This window comes from Cherax quadricarinatus, chromosome 74, assembly GCF_038502225.1.
Source record: "Cherax quadricarinatus isolate ZL_2023a chromosome 74, ASM3850222v1, whole genome shotgun sequence".
In the NCBI taxonomy this organism is placed as follows: domain Eukaryota; kingdom Metazoa; phylum Arthropoda; class Malacostraca; order Decapoda; family Parastacidae; genus Cherax; species Cherax quadricarinatus.
The window spans coordinates 16,534,488-16,555,486 of record NC_091365.1 but is presented as its reverse complement, the minus strand read 5'-3'; the positions used below and the strand labels follow the sequence as shown (position 1 = coordinate 16,555,486).

At 37.3% G+C, this 20,999-nt stretch overlaps 1 protein-coding gene across 1 annotated transcript in view; it reads right to left on the bottom strand.

Moving 5' to 3' along the window:
* The window catches only part of LOC128700245 (sialin-like), a 125,208-nt gene that overhangs the window by 29,192 nt on the left and 75,017 nt on the right, over positions 1–20,999 (bottom strand). Inside the window, exons 5-7 of the mRNA XM_070100806.1 lie at positions 17,201–17,288; positions 16,795–17,012; positions 3,731–3,880 (exon numbers count right to left, since the gene is read on the bottom strand). Of these exons, the coding sequence (XP_069956907.1) occupies positions 3,731–3,880; positions 16,795–17,012; positions 17,201–17,288 (456 nt within the window). The remainder of the gene's footprint in view (positions 1–3,730; positions 3,881–16,794; positions 17,013–17,200; positions 17,289–20,999) is intronic.

Genomic DNA, 20,999 nt, shown 5'->3' with positions numbered 1-20,999 from the left:
GTGGCATACTAGATCTGTGTCTTGGATTTAATACATCTTATACGATGCATGACTCTGTCATAGTTGATGATCTTCTATCTGATCACTTCCCAAGACTAACAACTGTCAATCTTGATCACATCTCCAGCAATCAAGGTGCTAAATACAGAAGGAGGAAACTTATTCTCAAACCAGAACACAGAGACAACTTTATTAACCAATTGGATCAATGGTATAAGAATTACGAGCCCATTGGCACACAAAAATTTAATGATGATTTAATTACCACTATTGAGAGTGTTCTCACAGATCAAGTGGGCAGGAATAGGAAACAAAGACCCTCCACTATAAATAACAATAAAAACCAATGTAAATACTATAATGATCCAGAGCTACGCAATCTAACACATGCAGCTAGGAGGATTGGTAAAGCATACCGTGAATGTAGAACCCCAGACCTGCTCAGAACGTTCCGAGCTGCACTAACAAATGCAAGGAATAGCAAGGAAGAACTTAGGCAACAGGAATGGGAACAGTTTGTTAGTGGATTAAATAAGTCCACCCCTTTAAGTTTGGCTTGGAAAGGTATAAATAAAATAACCAGGAAAAAGACTGGCAATGTTGCTCATCCCTTTCCTCTTGAAAAAGCAAATGACCTCATAAATGACTGGTCCAAAACATCCAGGCATGAAAACCTTCCATCTCATATTAGAAAAAATTTAGAGTACTGAAGAAATGTTGAAACTGATTAATTTTATGAGCCAAAATATTGATGAGAGTGAATGCCTCTTTACCGAGTATGAATTAGATAATGCATTAACTAAAGGTCGATTAACTGCTCCTGGAGAGGATGGTTTAACCTATGATATTCTCAGAACTCTAAGGCACGTGCCTGATAACCCTTTGTTGGCACTGTATAATCTCAGTTACATTGAGGGCGTTCTTCCTACTTCCTGGACCAATAGTCTCATTGTGCCTATCCCTAAGCCCCAACAGCCTGATACATTTAAGCCGATCTCCTTAACTAGTTGTCTTTGTAAAACTTTGGAAAGAATGATACTTAACAGACTGTACTACAGAATCAGACATCAACTTTCCCCCTACCTCTATGGGTTCATGAAAGGTAAAAGTGTGCAGAACTGTATTTCCACCTTTCTCACTGTACACACCTCTACTAGTTTTACCACTTTTCTTGATCTAAAATCTGCATTTGATATTGCGAACAGAACCGTTATACTACATGAACTAGCCAAAATGAATATTGGTGGTAGCTTACTCTGCTGGATAATAGGATACCTGTCAAATAGAGTATCCTCTGTCCTTTACCAAGGCTTCAGAAGTGATTCTAAAGAAATGTCTTTAGGTACACCGCAGGGAGGAGTTCTTAGTCCCATGCTATTTAATATTCTGATTAATGCTCTCCTAAATGCTCTACCTGCCTCACCTAAACATATAGCTATAAGCTATGCTGATGATATCATGATCCATACAACAGGGCATAAGAAGATGAATACCATTCTTAATGAAGTTCAAGCAATTTGTAATCGACTAGGCCTCATAATATCTTCCTCTAAAACAAAGATATTAACAAGCAAACGACATCCCCCACCCATCTATTTGCAGGGTGAAATCATTAGCTACGTTAAAACTTACAGATATCTTGGTGTAGATGTACCCTTTAACAAATCCACTATACCACAACTAAACAAGAAATGCAAAGCTAGGCTAAATGCTCTCAAAGCTGTTGCTGACTACAACCCCAACTATGGTGCTAATGTGAGAATCGTGAGAATGATGTACATAGCCTATGTTAGGTCCTTAATTGATTATGCTGCTCCCATGTTGACATTAGCTAGAGAAAGTTCTCTCCGACCCTTGGAGTTAATGCAAAATGATGCTCTCAGGATTATTCTTGGCTGTCCCAGATCTACAAAAGTTCTTAACATGAGGAAGGAGCTTGGTATTTCTAGTATCAGTGATAGGATTATTGAGATTAACACTGTACTCGGTATTAGAATGTTGAGAAACGAACCAGACACTGTCACAATGAATCTTACCAAGTGTCTAGAGGTAAATACACACAGATCTAAATGGATTGTAAAAACGTGCAATTACATCAAGTTTTATAACCTGCATGAACTGTATCACTGTAGGCAACAAGAGCATTTCACCCCTCCGTGGAAGATATGTTCATTTAATATCACATACCTGCAAGTCCCTCCCAAGAAGCTCATTGCTAGTAATCCCTTCCTTAAATCTCTTGTTAGAGCAACTGCTCAAGAAGAAATTTCTCACCTAGCTGGTAGTAATAAGTTATCACAAGTTATATACACTGATGGATCTAAACGGGAGTCTTCTGGCAGGGCTGCATCTGCTCTTGTTGCCACCTCCCTAGTTAAGAACGATAATAAATTTGTTGAGTTAGGCATAAGAATTAACAACTGGGCGTCTACACTGTAAACTGAATTGTTTGCAATCCTAATGGCGCTAAAGCTAACCTATGACACTGAGCTTGACTCTATCATCATTACTGATTCTATGTCATCATTGAAGGCTCTTGACTCATATAATGACTCCAACAACATGCTCATTGGAGAAGCCAGGTATAGATACTCAAAAAATAGGGACAAAAGAATTAATGCACAATTGTTGATATGTTAGCCAAGAAGAGTACCCAGAAGGAGAATGTAGAATATAACTGTGGTATAACTGTGTCTAGCATTAGGAATAATATTAGGAGAGAAGTAAATAATGAAAATGATAGTTATAGGAATGCAGTTAGAAGCCTGAGTAGATCTATAACCCACTATGATAACACGAACGTAGATAAGTATGTTTATGGAGCAACTTGCAATGTGAACAGACTGACTGATGTTGTAGTGGCCAGGCTTAGGCTTGGTTACAAGTATTTCTGGCAGTTTGGGAGACACACAGATGATGATCAAACTAAATGTAAATTATGTGATCAGGTATATGGTCACTCTCTTGAACACTATGTGCTTAATTGTCCACTTATTGAGGAATACAGAGACAGACAGTATAATAACCTATGTGACATGTCAAGATATCTTATTAGTGAAAATAAGATACCAGATATACTAAGCAAATTTCTTAAATTTGTTTGTAACAGATAAGTGAACTATAGATATGTAGATATAAATCCATATGTATTCCTGTTAACCCTTTGGGTCCTAGTTCCTAGGCCTTTTGTGTATCCATATACTCTCGCGCTACCGTCCACAGGATGGATATGGGGTGCACAATAAACTAGCCACTACGGTGGCAAAATCTAAAAAATCTGGTCATTGTGTTTTTGCTAGGAACTGAAATAATGTACAGGAGATCAGTTTCCTTAGTGAACTCCCGAAGATTTAATATATGTCGTTAAATTTGTTCATTCATAAGCTGAAGTGGTCAATTTAGACAAACTACTCTAAAAATAACCTTTCCCGTAATTTTCTCATATTTTTTATTGAAATAGTTTTTCTTTTAAAATAAAGTAAAAATTTACGTTCTGTTCCCAAACTATACATATTTTAAACCAGTTTAAATTTATTGAATATTTTATAAACCAGGAGATATCTTAATATGCAGCATAACTACGGTGAAAAGGTGTCGTGATCTCAGTTTATCTGAAAGATCATGAAAGTGCTTGTAATATACTACTATTGTTCACTGTGGTTATACTGCGTGCATGTATGTGTGTGTGTGGAGGTAGGGGAAGGGTAAGAATGTAGAGGGTGAAGCTCACAGACTTAATGTCCTGGTGTAGCATGTTCTTGATGTAGAGCGGCAGGTCAGTGAGTAGAGTGTAGAAACCCCAGTTGTTACCAAGACCAGCCACAAGGATCGCCCAGAACGGTAGTGACGTCAGGGCTGACCTCCACGGCACTGGTGAAGTCTGCAAGGTAATACAGTGTTATAAGTTAGCTGGGTGACGATAATATACCCACCCTGAGGGTGGTAGTCACCTTATGTCTTTCCTGTGGACGAGGTTAATTACAGCCTCATTGACATACCTGCAATCGATATAGTACAAGAGATAAAGGTCAAAATAGTATACTATATCATAAAAACACCAAAATTGGTGTGACTGAGAAGCCAGGCATTCTAAACTATTTTGTATATGGAGTCACCTAAAAATTGACCTGTGACGTCACTGACGGCCATCTGTTGTCAGTCATTACCAAAAATTCTTTGACTTGCCAAATCTTTATTAAATATCGAAATATATTTACAAATCTGGTGTCTATTCTTATGTTTTGAAGGTCAAATTATCTAATAACAATAAAACCAGCTACCCATGGGGTTTCCTTTAGGTGATAATAGAGTAATTATTGTTTAAAATAAAGCTTAATTATGCTATTCGTTCACAATTAATGTACATATTTATACAATGAATACTGCTAATAAAATTTCTTAATGATTACCTATGTATGTTTATTAATTTCTTCTTGCTTCTTATTCCAGGTGTGCAAGCTTTCAGTATAATAATGGTGGTGCTGGACATAATAAGTTTTTGGTTTAGTAGTGGTGGTGGGGGACATATTAAACTTTTATTATGAATAACAAATCTAAACTGAAAAATCTTAAATGTAACAATTGTGAACAAAACCTAGTGACAGATTGGTGTTATATATGAGGAAGAATGTCAAGAGGCCAGAACTCGCCCAGACAAAGAGTCAGGCTATCACAATCTGGCAAGAGGCTGATGAAATTCCATGAATTGAATGATTTACCATTGCTCATTAATACTGATAAATTGGATGAGGAACATCGTATACAAAACACATTATCAGAACAAAAGGCAAAATTTCGCAAGTCATGTGTCATCAAATTCAACAGTACTGAGCTTAATTAAAATGGCGGAAAATAGGAAAACTGTCCTCTAGTTGCCTGGTGAGCCTTCAACTTACAAGAAGTTTACAAGGCAGAGTGTTCAGTCTGTACACAATGATGCCTCGACATCAAAGAACATGTTTCTTTTGTGAGACAAATTCAGCAACCCCTTTACAGATTGTTTGAATAAATGGTTTAGAAAACCGACAAGATGATAAATAAGACACTTGTGCAACATTTGGGTATCTTTATTCTGGAAACGTTTCGCCAGTCAGTGGCTTCTTCAGTCCAGTGCAGAGAACGGTGGAACGTGAGTACTTTGAGGCAGTCAGTCTCTCAGCCTGGAGTCGATGTATTTAGTCCAATCTTGATAAAAGTGCAGTTTATTTGTGGAGATTGGGATTATATAATGGTAACAGATAAGGTAGAGCAGAGACAGATGGAGTTACCAGTAGAAGTAGGTTGTGCCTATAGATTAGGCAAATTCTGAAAAATTTCCTGAATCAAGATATCAAAATGTTGCCGAGATTGAGCAATTTGTTGCTCGATCTCGGCAATTTCTGTCAGAAGATATGTTTTTAATAATTGATTCATAAGTGCATAATAGGTACAAATAATTACAATGCTGTGGTGTGAGATTAAAGGTAAATTTCAGAGGTGCTTTGCCTATGACTGGCGTGGGTAGCACCAGTCTGGAAGGTGCAATTGTGGAGAAAAATATCCAGTAAAGAGGGGGCATCTCTCAGCCCTCTCAGTCCCCTCAGCCCTCTGAGGGACATAGCTAGTGGACTCTTTCTTGCACAACAACTTTATTAGAACCACATATGTACCAGGCATCTCCACACACGGTTCTCTCCTTGCTAGAATTTCTGAGCCATTACACATATGAGTTAAACGAGAGTACTCTTTTCTCCATAGTAGGAAAAGTAAGAGAAAATCTGTGCCCCACTTGATCTGCAAGTTGGGAACATTATGACTTCTAGTTTAGTTGAATAACAAGAAACCTACTTTCTTGTATTAAATACTGTTACAATATGTAGCAACGAATGTATATAAAGCTGAGTTCAGCATATTCCTTTTGGCGGATGATGAACTGGAGGGCGAAGAGGGCGGTGGGTCTTAGATTGCTTCAAAGAACGAGACGAGACGTGTGTCACAAGAGCATTGCCTCCTTATCGTTAAAAGACAAAAGGATAGTAGTGACCGGTGCGGTCTTGACTCTTGTTCATTCTGACAATCTCAGGAAACTAGGAAAATTTGATTAGTTCCTTTATACGAGGCAGGAAATTTGCTGAAGAATGGAATGGCGTAGAGTGCAAAGGGTATTGCGAATGATCGCAATGAACATTCCAGACGTCTGAGGCGAACATTAGTGCAACATTCCCTTAGACACTCAAGTCTTCGGTCAAGTCACCGATATCAGTCTCATCTCAACACCAATGACACAGGACTCCAGCTATGAGTCAGGTTTTATTCCCCTTTCATTTGCCCCAAAACACTGCAGTGTTCAGGTATATGTAAGTAGAATATTGCCTCCTCCCTTAGAGACCGTTATAAGAATACCATCCATAAAACCCCAGTAAGTACCTCTACGCATTTCAGATAATACTGAAATGCTGAATATACGCTCCTTTGGGGCAAATTATAACAACTCACTTGTCATTCCACAGTCCAGGAATGGGGAATCGACTCAATCGAAAGATACTCTTGAACAGTGGCTCCAAGACATCTGAGTCATCTCTGAAGCTAAGTATTTCTATTTAGTTTATGTCAGAAAGTAGACTTGGCTGGTAAATTCCCCATAGCAGTCCTGGTGCCAGGGATGTACCGTAATTAAGGCTGTTCATGTGACCGGGAAGAAGAATTGCTTTAGGGCAGTGTTGAGCTAAACTTCCAACGCCGGTTCTTCTGTAAATTTATTATATACGCGTACAATAATTCCAGTATTATAAGTGTCAGGAGTCCGGAGCTGATTGTGATAGCACCTGGAGTATGCAAGTGAGAGGACAGGATACAGGACTAATTTAAGCCGATAATGGGGCGTTCTAGTCTGTTAATTGTTTACATGTAGACGTAGGTGCTCTGAAATAGCAGACACTTCTTCACAACTCCATACTAGATATTGAGTGTAATTTCAAGACTGAAAAGGAAAACGACCTTCACCTGGATGTGGTGTAAGTTCCAATGTGAAGAAGACATCTTCAGGTTTGTAGATGAATGGTTCAGAGAACCGACACGTTGCTAAATTAGACACATGTGCAATTCTTGGGTATCTTTATTGAGGAAACGTTTCGCCACACAGTGGCTTCATCAGTCCATACAAAGGATAAACTTGAAGAACAGGAGGAGAATGAGGTAATCAGTCCCTCAACCTTGAGTCGATGTGGTCAGTCCATCAATCTTGAATAGAATACGGAATATGAGCGGAGAAGCAGCTTATAAACCGTATGACAGGAGAGGTGCAGCAGTTGTAGGTGGTGTCACATTTGTCCAATGTGGAAGTAGGTCGTGCCCAAGGGTTAGGCAAGCGAAGAATTCCCAAGTAGTTGCCTAACCCTTGGGCACGACCTACTTCCACATTGGACAAATGTGACACCACCTACGACTGCTGCACCTCTCCTGCCATACGATTTATAAGCTGCTTCTCCGCTCATATGCCGTATTCTATTCAAGATTGATGGACTGACAACATCAACTCAAGGTTGAAGGACTGATTACCTCATTCTCCTCCTGTTCTTCAAGTTTATCCTTTGTATGGACTGATGAAGCCACTGAGTGGCGAAACGTTTCCTCAATAAAGATACCCAAGAGTTGCACATGTGTCCAATTTAACAACACATCTTCAGGTGCACGGACACCTTAGTTCGTATCCCACGTACATTTGTTTTAAAATGATCGCCGGGTGTTTAACAGTCAGTTAAACTGATCAATGTTAGTTGCAATGAGGGAATGCGTTAGATACTATATGTGGAAAATACTGTATATATTTTCCAGAAATACAGTAGTTATATGTAAATAGATGGCCATACTGTATTTAATAAAATTTATGTTATCGAAAACGGGAAGCTGCGCCTGCGCAGGAGAGTCGCCATTTTGTTTGAATTTGGACTAGAAGCATTAGTGAATAATGAGAAGAATTTTTCGTGCTCTAGAGGTTAAAATTGGGCTGACACCTCTCAAATAGGAGGCGAAATTGTTGGATGTGCATTCCTGCATAATTTGAGTATCAGGCGACAGGACAGGACAACTCTAGGAACCTCAGATAAGCTGTCTAATTTATGTTTAAATTCTGGCCAGTAAATTTTTCATAAATGTAGGCAAAAGGGGGGGTCCTGTACATGACACATTAATCTCCAGTCAAATTGGTGATTGCTTTGATTTTAAGATATTCTCCTTCTGTTATGTATATGTGTTTATATATAATCATTTTTTAATTTTAATATACAGTCCACAAATTTATATATTTACCAGCATTCCTGGTGATACAAATCATTTATGATTAATAGGTCCAGAGCAACTTGTGGTTATGACAGTGGTAGGTATCGAAGGGGGACATTTTTTGCGACCTAGGTGTCCCAAATTCCTACTTGTCTATGTAACATTGATAAATAATAATTATCTTTGTTATTTACTGTTATGTACATAATTAGTTACATACAGAAAAATGTAATTTTCCACATTTATTTGCCCGTTGGTCCTTGAACCGGAGGTAATTAGTGAAGTCAATAGTTAATTACTTAACAATTATATGTGAAATTACAGAAGGAGGTGGATGTTAAGTTCACAAATTTACTGAATATGTAGTGGATTATAATTATTACAATATTAATTTTGATAAGACAATTCTGGCCAAGATTTATATCAGTGTATGTGTAATTGATAAGCCAAGTGTAACTAATTATATTACTGTGTATAATATTAATTTTGCTATGCCAAATTCTGGCAAGGATTTATTAATTTGTATAATATTAATTTTGATAAGCCAAGTCTGGCTAAAGGTTTGTTTGTATTAATGTACATTTGAAGTTTATATTATTTTCTTACATGTAATTGCTAAGCTCAAGTAGCTAGGATTTATTCAAAGGTAAGTTGTATCAGTGTTGTAAGTTGTAATCAGTGTTATTAATAAAGTTGAATTTAATACATTGCATCATGGCTGAAAATGAGGAAATTAATATAGAAGACAAACATATGGAATATAGAGTAAAGAAAGCATCACTACAGGCTAAAAAAATTCATGTAACCAAGGCATATAATAAGTGCTTGGAATTAATGAATCAAGAAACTGTGAATACTGATGATTTAAAATTGTATTTAGATGCTTTAGGGAATAGATATGATTCATACAAATTATATTACAACAAATATGAAGGAGATTTATTAGTAAACTGTGTAGATGAGACTGAAGTAGATCTTATGATTAATCAGTATTGTGAATTAGAGGAAAAGATTCTTTCTTGTAAAAGTCAGCCCTTGAATAAATTAAAATGTGTAAACCAGGCAGTTAATCAGTCTGCTCCAACAAATAAGATGTCTTTGCCAAAACTCCCAGAATTATGTTTACCTACATTTAATCCTGGAGAAAACTGGGAGGAGTTTTGGTCAATTTTTAAAGCAGCTGTGCATGACAGGTGTGGAAAATACTGTATATATTTTCCAGAAATTCAGTATTTATATGTATATAGATGGCCATACTGTATTTAATAACATTTATGTCATAGAAAATGGGAAAATGAGCCTGGGGAGATGGGTGTCGCCATTTTGTTTGAATTGAATAACATGTGAATAATGGGAAGAATTTTTCGTGCTCTAGAGGTTAAAATTGGGCTGACACCTCTCAAATAGGAGGCGAAATTGTTGGATGTGCATTCCTGCATAACTTGAGATATCAGGCGACAGGACAGGACAACTCCAGGAACCTCAGATAAGCTGTCTAAATTATGTTTAATTTCTGGCCAGTAAATCCTTCATAAATGTAGGCAAAAGGGGGGGTCCTGTACATGACACATTAATCTCCAGTCAAATTGGTGAGTGTTATGATTAAGATATATTCTCCTTCTGTTGTATAAATGTGTATATATGTGTATCTATAATCATTTATTTTTAATATACAGTCCAAAAATTTATATATTTACCAGCATTCCTGGTAATACAAATCATTTATGATTAATAGGTCCAGAGCAACTTGTGGATATGACAGTGGTAGGTATCGAAGGCGGACATTTTTTTGCGACCTAGGTGTCCCAAATTCCTACTTGTCTATGTAACTCTGATAAATAATAATTATCTTTGTCATCATTTTCTGTTATGTACATAATGAGTTACATTCAGATAAATGCAATTTTCCACATTTAATTTGCCCGTTGGTCCTTCTTGAACCGGAGGTAATTAGTGAAGTCATTAATTAGTTAATTACTTAATAATTATATGTGAAATGACAGGAGGTGGATGTTAAGTTCACAAATTTATTTAATGTGTAGTGGATTATAATAATTGCAATATTAATTTTGATAAGATAAGTCAAGTGTGGCTAAAGATTATATTAATGTGTATAAGTGTATGTGTAATTGATAAGCCAAGTGTAGCTAATTATATTAATGTGTATATTAATTTTGTAAAGCCAAAGTGGCTAGGATTTATATTAATGTATTTGTATAATGTTAATTTTGATAAGCCAGTTCTGGCCAAGATTTATATCAATGTATGTGTAATTGATAAGCCAAGTGTAACTAATTATATTAATGTGTATATTAATTTTGCTATGCCAAATTCTGGCAAGGATTTATTAATTTGTGTAATATTAATTTTGATGAGCCAAGTTTGTATTAATGTACATTTAAAATTTATATAATTTTCTTGCACATGTAATTGCTGAGCTCAAGTAGCTGGGATTTATTTAAAGGTAAGTTGTACTATTTACCTTTATAAAGTGCATAATTTAATACATAATCAGTGTTATTAAGTTGAATTTAATACATTGCATCATGGCTGAAAATGAGGAAATTAATATAGAAGACAAACATATGGAATATAGAGCAAAGAAAGCGTCATTGCAAGCTAGAAAGGGTCATGTAACCAAGGCATATAATAAATGTTTGGAATTAATGAATCAAGAAACTGTGAATACTGATGATTTAAAATTGTATTTAGATGCTTTAGGTAATAGATATGATTCATATAAATTATATTACAACAAATATGAAGAAGATTTATTAGTAAACTGTGTAGATGAGACTGAAGTAGATCTCATGATTAATCAGTATTATGAATTAGAGGAAAAGATTCTTGTAAAAGTCAGGCCTTGAATAAATTAAAATGTGTAAACCAGGCAGTTTATCAGTCTGCCCCAACAAATAATATGTCTTTGCCAAAACTCTCAGAACTATGTTTACCTGTATTTAATCCTGGTGAAAATTGGGAGGAATTTTGGTCAATTTTTAAAGCAGCTGTGCATGACAGGAGTGACCTAGCCTGTGTAACTAAATTATTTTACCTCAAAGGACAGGTAAGAGGAGATGCTCACATATTCATACAAGCCTTTCCCAATGTAGATGATTCGTACAAAGAAGCAGTTGACTTGTTGAAGGTCACTTATGGTAATATAGAACAAAGTAGGTTGGATCTAGTGAATATCATTGTTAATTTAAAATCTCCAGATCACACTTACAAAGGTTTACAGCAGTTTAGAGTTAAACTGGAGAGCACTCTCAAAACTTTAAGTAATAAATATAATCTGAAGGAATCAGACTGGTTATTGAGTGCCATAGTACAGAATAAATTCAGCTGTAAAACACTTGAATGACTTTTGAACAAGTATCACAAGAGTTATTTTGGTCTGGAGGAAATAAGACTAGGTCTACAAGAATTAATTGTTCAGTTGCAGACCAGCCAACCAACTCATTTTAAAGATGCAACACATAATAACTCTGAAGTATCCGTCAAGTTTCACAAAGGGAAAAATTATCCCAATGTTAATAATCAAATTTCATTTCCTAAAAAGAGTTGGATAGGTGCATATCAAGTAGCAGGAATCAGAAATAATGATTCTCCACAAGGTAAGAAGAATAAGTACCCTCCTAAGATTAGCACAGTTAATAAGAAGCCAGTCAAAGAAAAGAGAGATTGTCTCTTCTGCAAGGGTACTCAATTTTCTAAGAATTGCATTGCATACAATTCATGGAATGATAAAGTTGAAAGATTTGAGGAACTTGACAGATGTATCAGGTGTTTAGGTAATCACAATGTAAAGGATTGTTATGCCAAATTAAACTTCTGTGTAAGGGTCTATGTGATAATGTTGATAATAATGATAATGTTGACAATCCTGACACAACAGTAGCTTATGTAAAAATTGCTGCTGATGTTAATAATGATGGTTTTGCTGAAATAGCCTTGCCTGTGTTACAGGTAAAAATTGATGATAAAAGGCATAAATCAAAAAATGTAAATACATTATTGGACCAGGGATCCCAGCGTACGTTCATAAAACGTAAATGTCTTGATGGTATGAAAGTACAAATGGGAGATCCCACAACTTTAAAATTATCTGGTTTTCTCTCGGATAAAAGGTCTCAACTGTATGACACTGTTTATGTAACTGTCAGGTTGGGCAATGAGAAAAAACGTGTTAATGCAGTAATTGTAGATAGACTTCCAGAGAAAATAACTACAGTAGGGCTTAGTAAAGCTACAGAAAAACTTTCACATAATGTAAATTTAGCACCTTCAGGTGTAAGTGATGATTCTGTAGGCCCAATAAATATTTTGATGGGTAGTGGCTATTATGCCTCCTTTGTAAAAGGTATGGTAAAGAAATGTGGTGTCACCCTTTTGAAGACTGTATGGTAGGATTCCTCGTAATAATAATTCATGACTAGAGGAAACTACAAATACCATAACTGTGTGTCTTACTTACTCATGAAATCGTACCCCAGTATAATTCTTCCATAGAGGATGGTGTTGAGCCAGTGCATAAAATGTGGGAATTAGACAGCATTGGAATAAATGTAAATGAAGAAAGTCCAGATGATTCTTTTACTCAGGAACAATACCTGAGAGATGTAAAATTTGAATCTGGACAATACTGGGTATGACTTCCGTGGAGACTGAACTATCCAGAATTGCCCACTAATTACAGAATAGCATATGGACAATTAAAGGCTCAGCTCCGCGAACTGAGTAAGACACCAGAATTGTTAACTGCCTATAATGATATAATTGCTGAGCAGTTAATTAATAAATTTATAGAAGAGGTACCTCCTGAGCAAGCCAAAATTTATGGTCACTATTTGCAAAATCATGGAGTGAAGAAGGATTCTAAGACACTCCTTTGAGGATTGTGTTTAATTGTAGTGCCAGGAGTAACAAAAATGTACCTAGTTTAAATGGCTGTTTGATGACAGGTCCGTCGTTGACGGAAAAATTAGGAGATATCTTATTAAATTTCAGGATGAAAAATTATGCCTTTACGGCTGACATAAGTAAAGCTTTCCTAAGAGTGGGTTTACAAGAGGCTGACCGGGATTGTACCCGCTTCTTATGGCCTGAGAATCCTAGTGACCCACTTAGCCCTCTGAAAACCTTTCGCTTTAGGAGCGTATTATTTGGTGCTACATCCAGTCCGTTCCTACTTCATGCGACGATAAATGCACACCTTAAACGTATGGGAAGTCCATTGAGTAAAGTAATAAGCAAACAATTTTATGTGGACAATTTCCTGGGTGTGACGTCAACTGAAGAGGAACTGTTAATGACTTATGGAGAGGGAAATAAAATAATGCAAAGTGCAAATATGCCTCTGAGGGAATGGAATAGTAATTCGTCCAAATTAAAGGACAAAATAAGTCAAGATTACCCTGGAGATGGAGTGCCAAAATGTAGTAATGTATTGGGTTTAACTTGGGATACTGAGAGAGATTTGTTAATGTTAAAACCTAATAATTACAGTATGCCCAACAAATTAACTAAGAGTGTTTTGCTTGCTGAAGTTTCCTAATGTTTTGATTCACTAGGTTTAGTGTCACTTCTTACTATAAGAGGGAAATTAATACAGGAAGCATGGAAACTTAAATGTGCTTGGGATGAAATTCTACCTGAGGAATTCATTAACAGGTGGGATGAATTAATTGGTGATTATGAAAAAATTCCAATGTTGGAGTTCCCACACCAGGTGGCCAATCCAAATGGGAAAAATGTACTCCACATTTTTTGTGATGCTTCAAAATTGGCATATGGAACAGTTGCTTACCTTCAATGTAATAGTGTTATTTCTCTTGTTATGTCTAAGGCTAAAGTGTCTCCAATTAAATCATGTACCTTGCCTCAGTTGGAATTAACAGCCATTTATGTAGGTGTCAAATTAGCTAATTATATAAGAAATAAGTTGTAGGAGATAAATATTAGCGACACTGTAATTTGGTCTGATAATGAGGTATCCTTACAAAAGATTCGTAATGGAAACAGTAAAATTGTGTATGCACAAAACAGAGTCGTTGAAATTAATCAGAAGCAAGAGAAGTATAATAGTTTGGGTCACCATATGTTAACATATGTTAACCTGGTGAGGAGAATCCAGCTGATTTCATATCTCGAGGTTTACCTTATGCTAAATTTGTAAATGCTGTATCATGGTTTAAAGGACCGAGCTGGTTGGTAAATAAAGCTAATTGGCCTGTACAAAAGGCGTATATTGCTCCTGTTGAAATTACTGTGACCAACGCTCCAATAGTCTGTCCTCCCTTAGCCATTGATATAAATAGGTATTCTTCTTCACCCAAACTAATCAATGTAACTAAGTTGGTGTTTAAATTTCTAAACAAGATGAATATTTCATTTAAGTTTTCATATCCTCTTGAATATTGGATAAAGAGGGTACAGGAGGAAATCTATGGAAATGAGATTAAATTGATGATGGAAAGAAAAATTGTGAAAGGATCCATAATAGAGAAATTGGGGCTGTATTTAGAGAACAGTGTAATTAGGTGCAGAGGTAGGTTACAAAATGCTGAATTGGGTGATTAGGCTAAACACCCTATCTTACTGCCCAAAACTCATCATCTAACAAATTTAATTGTGCTAAATGCCCATAAAAATGTAATGAATGGTGGGGTACAAGATACCTTAAATTGTATTAGGGAAACTTTCTGGATTCCACAAGGACGGCAAAGTGTAAAAAGGGTGATTAAATCTTGTGTAATATGCCGCCATGTGGATGCCAGATCCTATTTGTACCCAGGTCCTCCAACATTGCCAAATGAGCAATTTGAGTCGTTTAGCAACGAACTCTGCCCGGCCGCAGTGTGGAAAATACTGTATATATTTTCCAGAAATACAGTAGTTAAATGTAAATAGATGGCCATACTGTATTTAATAAAATTTGTGTTATCGAAAACAGAAAGCTGCGCCTGCGCAGAAGGACAGTCGCCATTTTGTTTGAATTTGGACTAGAAGCATTAGTGAATAATGGGAAGAATTTTTCTTGCTCTAGAGGTTAAAATTGGGCTGACACCTCTCAAATAGGAGGCGAAATTGTTGGATGCGCATTCCTGCATAATTTGAGTGTCAGGCGACAGGACAGGACAACTCCAGGAACCTCAGATAAGCTGTCTAATTTATGTTTAAATTCTGGCCAGTAAATTTTTCATAAATGTAGGCAAAAGGGGGGATCCTGTACATGACACATTAATCTCCAGTCAAATTGGCGAGTGTTATGATTTTAAGATATTCTCCTTCTGTTATGTATATGTGTTTATATATAATCATTTTTTAATTTTAATATACAGTCCACAAATTTATATATTTACCAGCATTCCTGGTGTATGTATATTTTATTTAAAATTAATAGGTCCAGAGCAACTTGTGGATATAACAGTGGTAGGTATCGAAGGGGGACATTTTTTGCGACCTAGGTGTCCCAAATTCCTACTTGTCTATGTAACATTGATAAACAATAATTATCTTTGTTATTTACTGTTATGTACATAATGAGTTACATACAGATAAATGTAATTTTCCACACTATATTTATAAACTGGAAGTCAGTTTAAAAATTTGCGGTTTTTACTTATGTTATAAATAATGTGTTCCTGGATTTTAAAAGTGGCTGACTGATCAGAAAATATGTTAAGTAACGATGACTTCACAGTTTATATTGTTTTTAAATATACTTATTTCATAATTAATTACATAATAGACATCGTGAAACTAATATCAGTTCTACTACCTAAATTATTATAAGTTTTGTACTGATTGTTATTAGTATCAGTATCATTATAGTATTATCACCTGACAATGTTTAGGATGATTATAAGGATATCTTCATAAATCCGCAGCTTTAAGGTCCAGCGAAGATATAAATCCTAGTAAGCAAGACATCGTAGGGGAAAAGATGTTCAAAACCTCGTTTCTTCTTCAAGTCCTACACATGTTTGCACGGAGAAACAATTTTTGCTGCACATTTATCAGCAGTTAATTCCTACCAGTGGTTGAGATCAATGCCCTCAGCTGCCAGTAGGCTACAACATACACTAAATACTCTATGGTTACCATTTCTCACTTTCATTACTCGACAGGCAAACCTTATCCTAGGACAGGATTTATAGTAATCTGGGGCTAACATTATCATAGGACGGGGCTTGTAATTATCTCTAAGTTACTATTCTTAATATACACACTACCTTCAAGACTATGCATCATTCATCCCAGCTGAACTCTCAACAACATTTATCGTGAAGCTACATGGACTAAATGGTATCTATCAGTTGTGGGAGAATATTTGAGTGAAATGAGGGATCCACCCATCTGCTGATATTGGTGAATGTTGAATCATAAATTTTAAAAGTCTGTTTCCTCCTAGAATTTACATTAAATAACACAATATTCCTAGAGCCCTTAACAATATCACTCGTATGTTTTACCGGTGCTGTGATGACACCTGGTAAAAAGACATTTATGTAGGTACTGTTTTCTTCAACTAACCTTCTTATCCTTTGAATCTGCTAGAGAGGCAGTAATGTAGTCCTTCTCGACCTGAGTCATGTGAGTGTCCTTGTCCGGTGTATCAGCAACAACAAGGAACCAGGCAAGACACCATACCAATGTCATGCACGCCTCGATGTAGAACACTGCTTCCCATCCCAACCCGTCAATTATGGCCGCAGACAGAGGGAAGGCCACGATGGTACCCGCCTGGGACCCTGGAGGTTACTAAAGTTTACTAAAGTTTACTAAAGTTTACTAAAGAAAACAGGAAAGAGATGGTAGATAGGATGATGCTGTGTAAAAATAACAAGTGAATAAGAGTAACATGTTAATATGGACAAAGAGAAAACAAAAAATAGTTCAAGGGCAATGTAACAAAAAAAGCGTCAGTTGTTAATCTCACCAGCGTAGATGATGGTAGAGAGAACAGAGCGCTCCAAGGGTGGAGCCCAGGTGGCCAGGAGGGCGTGTGTTGACGGGAATGTTGCCCCCTGTGAAATCAATCAACCAATCAATGTATTCCCACATGATGCATCGTTTGTACAAACTTGGATGACATTGCGTCTCGCACATGGAAAACCCCTTAGATATGCAGAACATTTCGGACAGCCATGGTTTGAGAACTGTCACAAGAAATATCCCCAATTTACCAAAAAGTAATTTTGCTTCTCTAAATCTTAAAAACAGAGCCTCAGCATTAATTAAAGAAAAATTCTTACTTATTTCCGAAGGTCAAAGAGGTTGTCAACTTTGTACAGAAAGTTCAGAGGTGCACATCCTTCAAGGAAAACTCCTTGTTGACGGTGAAGGACTCATGATCTGCAGTACACCAATTTTGACTCATCTTCAGTACATAAGTCCAAGCTGCCATGAGCACCGCTGTCACATGACACTGTGTGACCCATGTACATTTGACATATTTAAAAATAATAATAATGTGGAAAATCCAGTGAGTTCCTCAAGTCTTAACGGTTTAAGAGGAGACAGGAGGAGTTAAGGAGGGGATGGGAATCAGGAAGGAAAGAGCGCTGTAGCGCATGCACATTGCCACGTTCCGTCCCTACATCCTTAATTGCAAGGCTAATTTAGTTGTAAGACGTTGATGAACTAATATCCCATCTAGAGTATAATTGCATAGTTAGACTGAACTATAGATGTAAGTTGAATAGCTTAGCATGTCCAATGTTATAACTATAAGCCTATAACTATGGCACGTTTGCGAGCCAAAAGGCTGGCCTAGTGGCCGGGGGACGTCAATCAATGATCGAGACACTTATGCAACATATGGGAATCTTTACAGAAGAAACGTTTCGCCACCTTTCAAGGCAGGTGAAATTGCTGAGCTAGAAAATGTACAGAGAACCTTTACGGCGCGTATAAAGGAGATAAAGCACCTCAATTACTGGGAATGCTTGAAGTTCCTGAACCTGTACTCCCTGGAACGCAGGCGGGAGAGATACATGATTATATACACCTGGAAAATCCTGGAGGAACTAGTACCGAACTTTCACACGAAAATCACTCACAACGAAAGCAAAAGAATAAGCAGACGATGCAACATCCCCCCAATGAAAAGCAGGGGTGTCACTAGCACGTTATGAGACAATACAATAAGTGTCAGGGGCCCGAGACTGTTCAACTGCCTCCTAGCATACATAAGGGGGATTACCAATAGACCCCTGGCTGTCTTGAAGCAGGCACTGGACAAGCACCTAAAGTCGGTACCTGACCAGCCGGGCTGTGGCTCGTACGTTGGATTGCGTGCAGCCAGCGGTAACAGCCTGGTTGATCAGGCTCTGATCCACCAGGAGGCCTGGTCACAGACCGGGTCGCGGGGGCGTTGACCCCCGGAACTCTCTCCAGGTAAACTCCAGGTACAGTATTTTCACAACAGCTATTATTATTATTATTATTATTATTATTATTATTATTATTAATATTATTATTATTATTATTATTATTGTTATCAAAAAGAAGCGCTAAACCACAGAGTTATATTTAATTCTCCACGCTTCATATACACTGGCAATGTCCGCCTCGTCATTCCGACTACTAAAGTGCGAAGGAAACTAACATATTGCATCAATTATGATTTCAATTTTGTACCTGCACAAACCCATCCTTTACCAACCCTGGCCCCCCCAAAAAAAAACGACTATTCATTCATTCATTAGGGATTTGCCGGTACTTCCGGCCCGGGTCTTCTCCAGATGGCGACCCGGCGGTGGCCCCCGGGTTGGGGTTGTCGTTCATCTTCTTCTTTCTTCTGTCTTCTTTCTTGGGTCCTCCGGGTGGAGGGTAACATCTTCTCTCTTGCGGTGACTCCCCGAGGGGCAGTGTCGTCTCGCTTCGCATCTTCATCAAAATTTTACATTTGAACTTCGTCTTTCCTGAGGATCTACAAGTTCTTGAAATTCTGGAACACCGTCTCCAGGTACACAATGAACACATTCCTGATCCAACAATGCTGCTGGTGACCTTTTCTGGAAAATACCTGTCCATTTCCTTTTGAATGTTCTTCAGATGACCATCAAAAGCAACCTGGATATCACTGACGAATTTCCTATTAGAGTTCGCTAAAAGCAGCCGGTTTTTCTTTGCTCATATTATTTTCCAATCTGAAGTACAAGATTTTTCTTTAAATAAGCAACTGTTCCATCGATGTTCATATATACGTTTAAATGCAGGTCATTCTTGTACCAAATGTCACTTATGCAAGCCAGCTTTGCCAGCTTTGTCAATGCATGCTTCTCCTATATCAAAATTTCAGTTTGTTTTTTAGTTCAATAACTTACTGAGAATCTCACCTTGAGAGCCAACGGACGTTAGGAAATCAGTGTGATGTTATTATATATCTTCACACATATAATGAGACAGTTTAATGCTCAGGCCTCGACGAGAGTCACAATTTAGATTTCATCACTGATAATCACGAGGTGTTCCGGTTGCAAACATCGAGAGACCAGGACTTCTAGATAGACGGAGTTCTAGATAGACGGAGTTCACATCCAAATAATTAATCCAGTCAAGGTCATGAGTCTTTAAAAACAATCGCTGACCTTACTAAAGTTGCTTTCTCCGAAGGGGGGGATGGGGAGGGGGGTTGTTAACAAAGCATTACTGAAGAAAAAGATCTCCAGGATGTTGTCTTCTCATCTTTAACTCGCCAAAAAAAAAAAAAAACATAAGTCAAGGGTCATTTCCAAGGTACAGAGATTCAGCCAACTGCATTAAAAGGTATTCTACCTCTACAGCAGGACATGAAATCTATTCGGTATCTGATGTTATTAATGAAAAGTGGTAATGATTCCATCTTCCATCTTCTTGGCAGAATCTGCTCCATAAAGCTTCACCATTGCCACCATTGTCACCATTGCCAGATGCAAAACTAAAAGAGATTTCAAATGAAGAAAAAAAAAATAAACTCGAGGGAACATCGATTCGATATAGTTTTACTTGTTCATCATTTTCCTCTTATTAACTCGGTGCTTTTTTGAGGAATTTTACATGATTCTGATGCAGATTAAGGTATATAGAATCAAAGTGTCTCACCAAGGTTAATAATATATTTTAGTTAATATTATAAATTGTGTGTATGTCTTAACACTGTAGAATGTCTGTGACCATAATTTAGTGTACAGGCAAACACTTCGTAAAGAGTAACAATGCATCAAGAGAGAGACATCCCTACGATCCCCGTTGGGGAGGGGAACACTGCTTACTCACGATGTATTACTCTAATAGAGTAAAGATCAAACCAGCGAGTGGAACAATCAACGACTCAACTAAGCTAGCACTTGCATCTGTTGTTAACGACAGACTGCAGGTTAAGTGTAATGTGATCTTGTCACTCAAAGAAGCCTTCGTTGTCGTCTGTACTGACGACACCGAGGCTGAGAAGCTGCTCACCACTACTGCTATGTCCACTCTACAAGATTATGGATTCTCTGTTCTGAATTCCCCAGCACTGAGGGCCAGAAGAACTGTGTTCCTCAAAAGACTCGACAGACTCATCACTACACAGGCTACTGAAGAGATCAGGTTGTCCGTTGAAGCAAAGAATCCCTGGGCCAAGGTGGAATTTCTTACCAAGATACCCATCGCCTCCTCCATGCAGAAGGTCACCTTAAGTGACGTCAACATGGCAGCCAGAGCCCTCGCTGAGGGCCTGGCTATTCACTACTTCCATATCAATCCAGCCT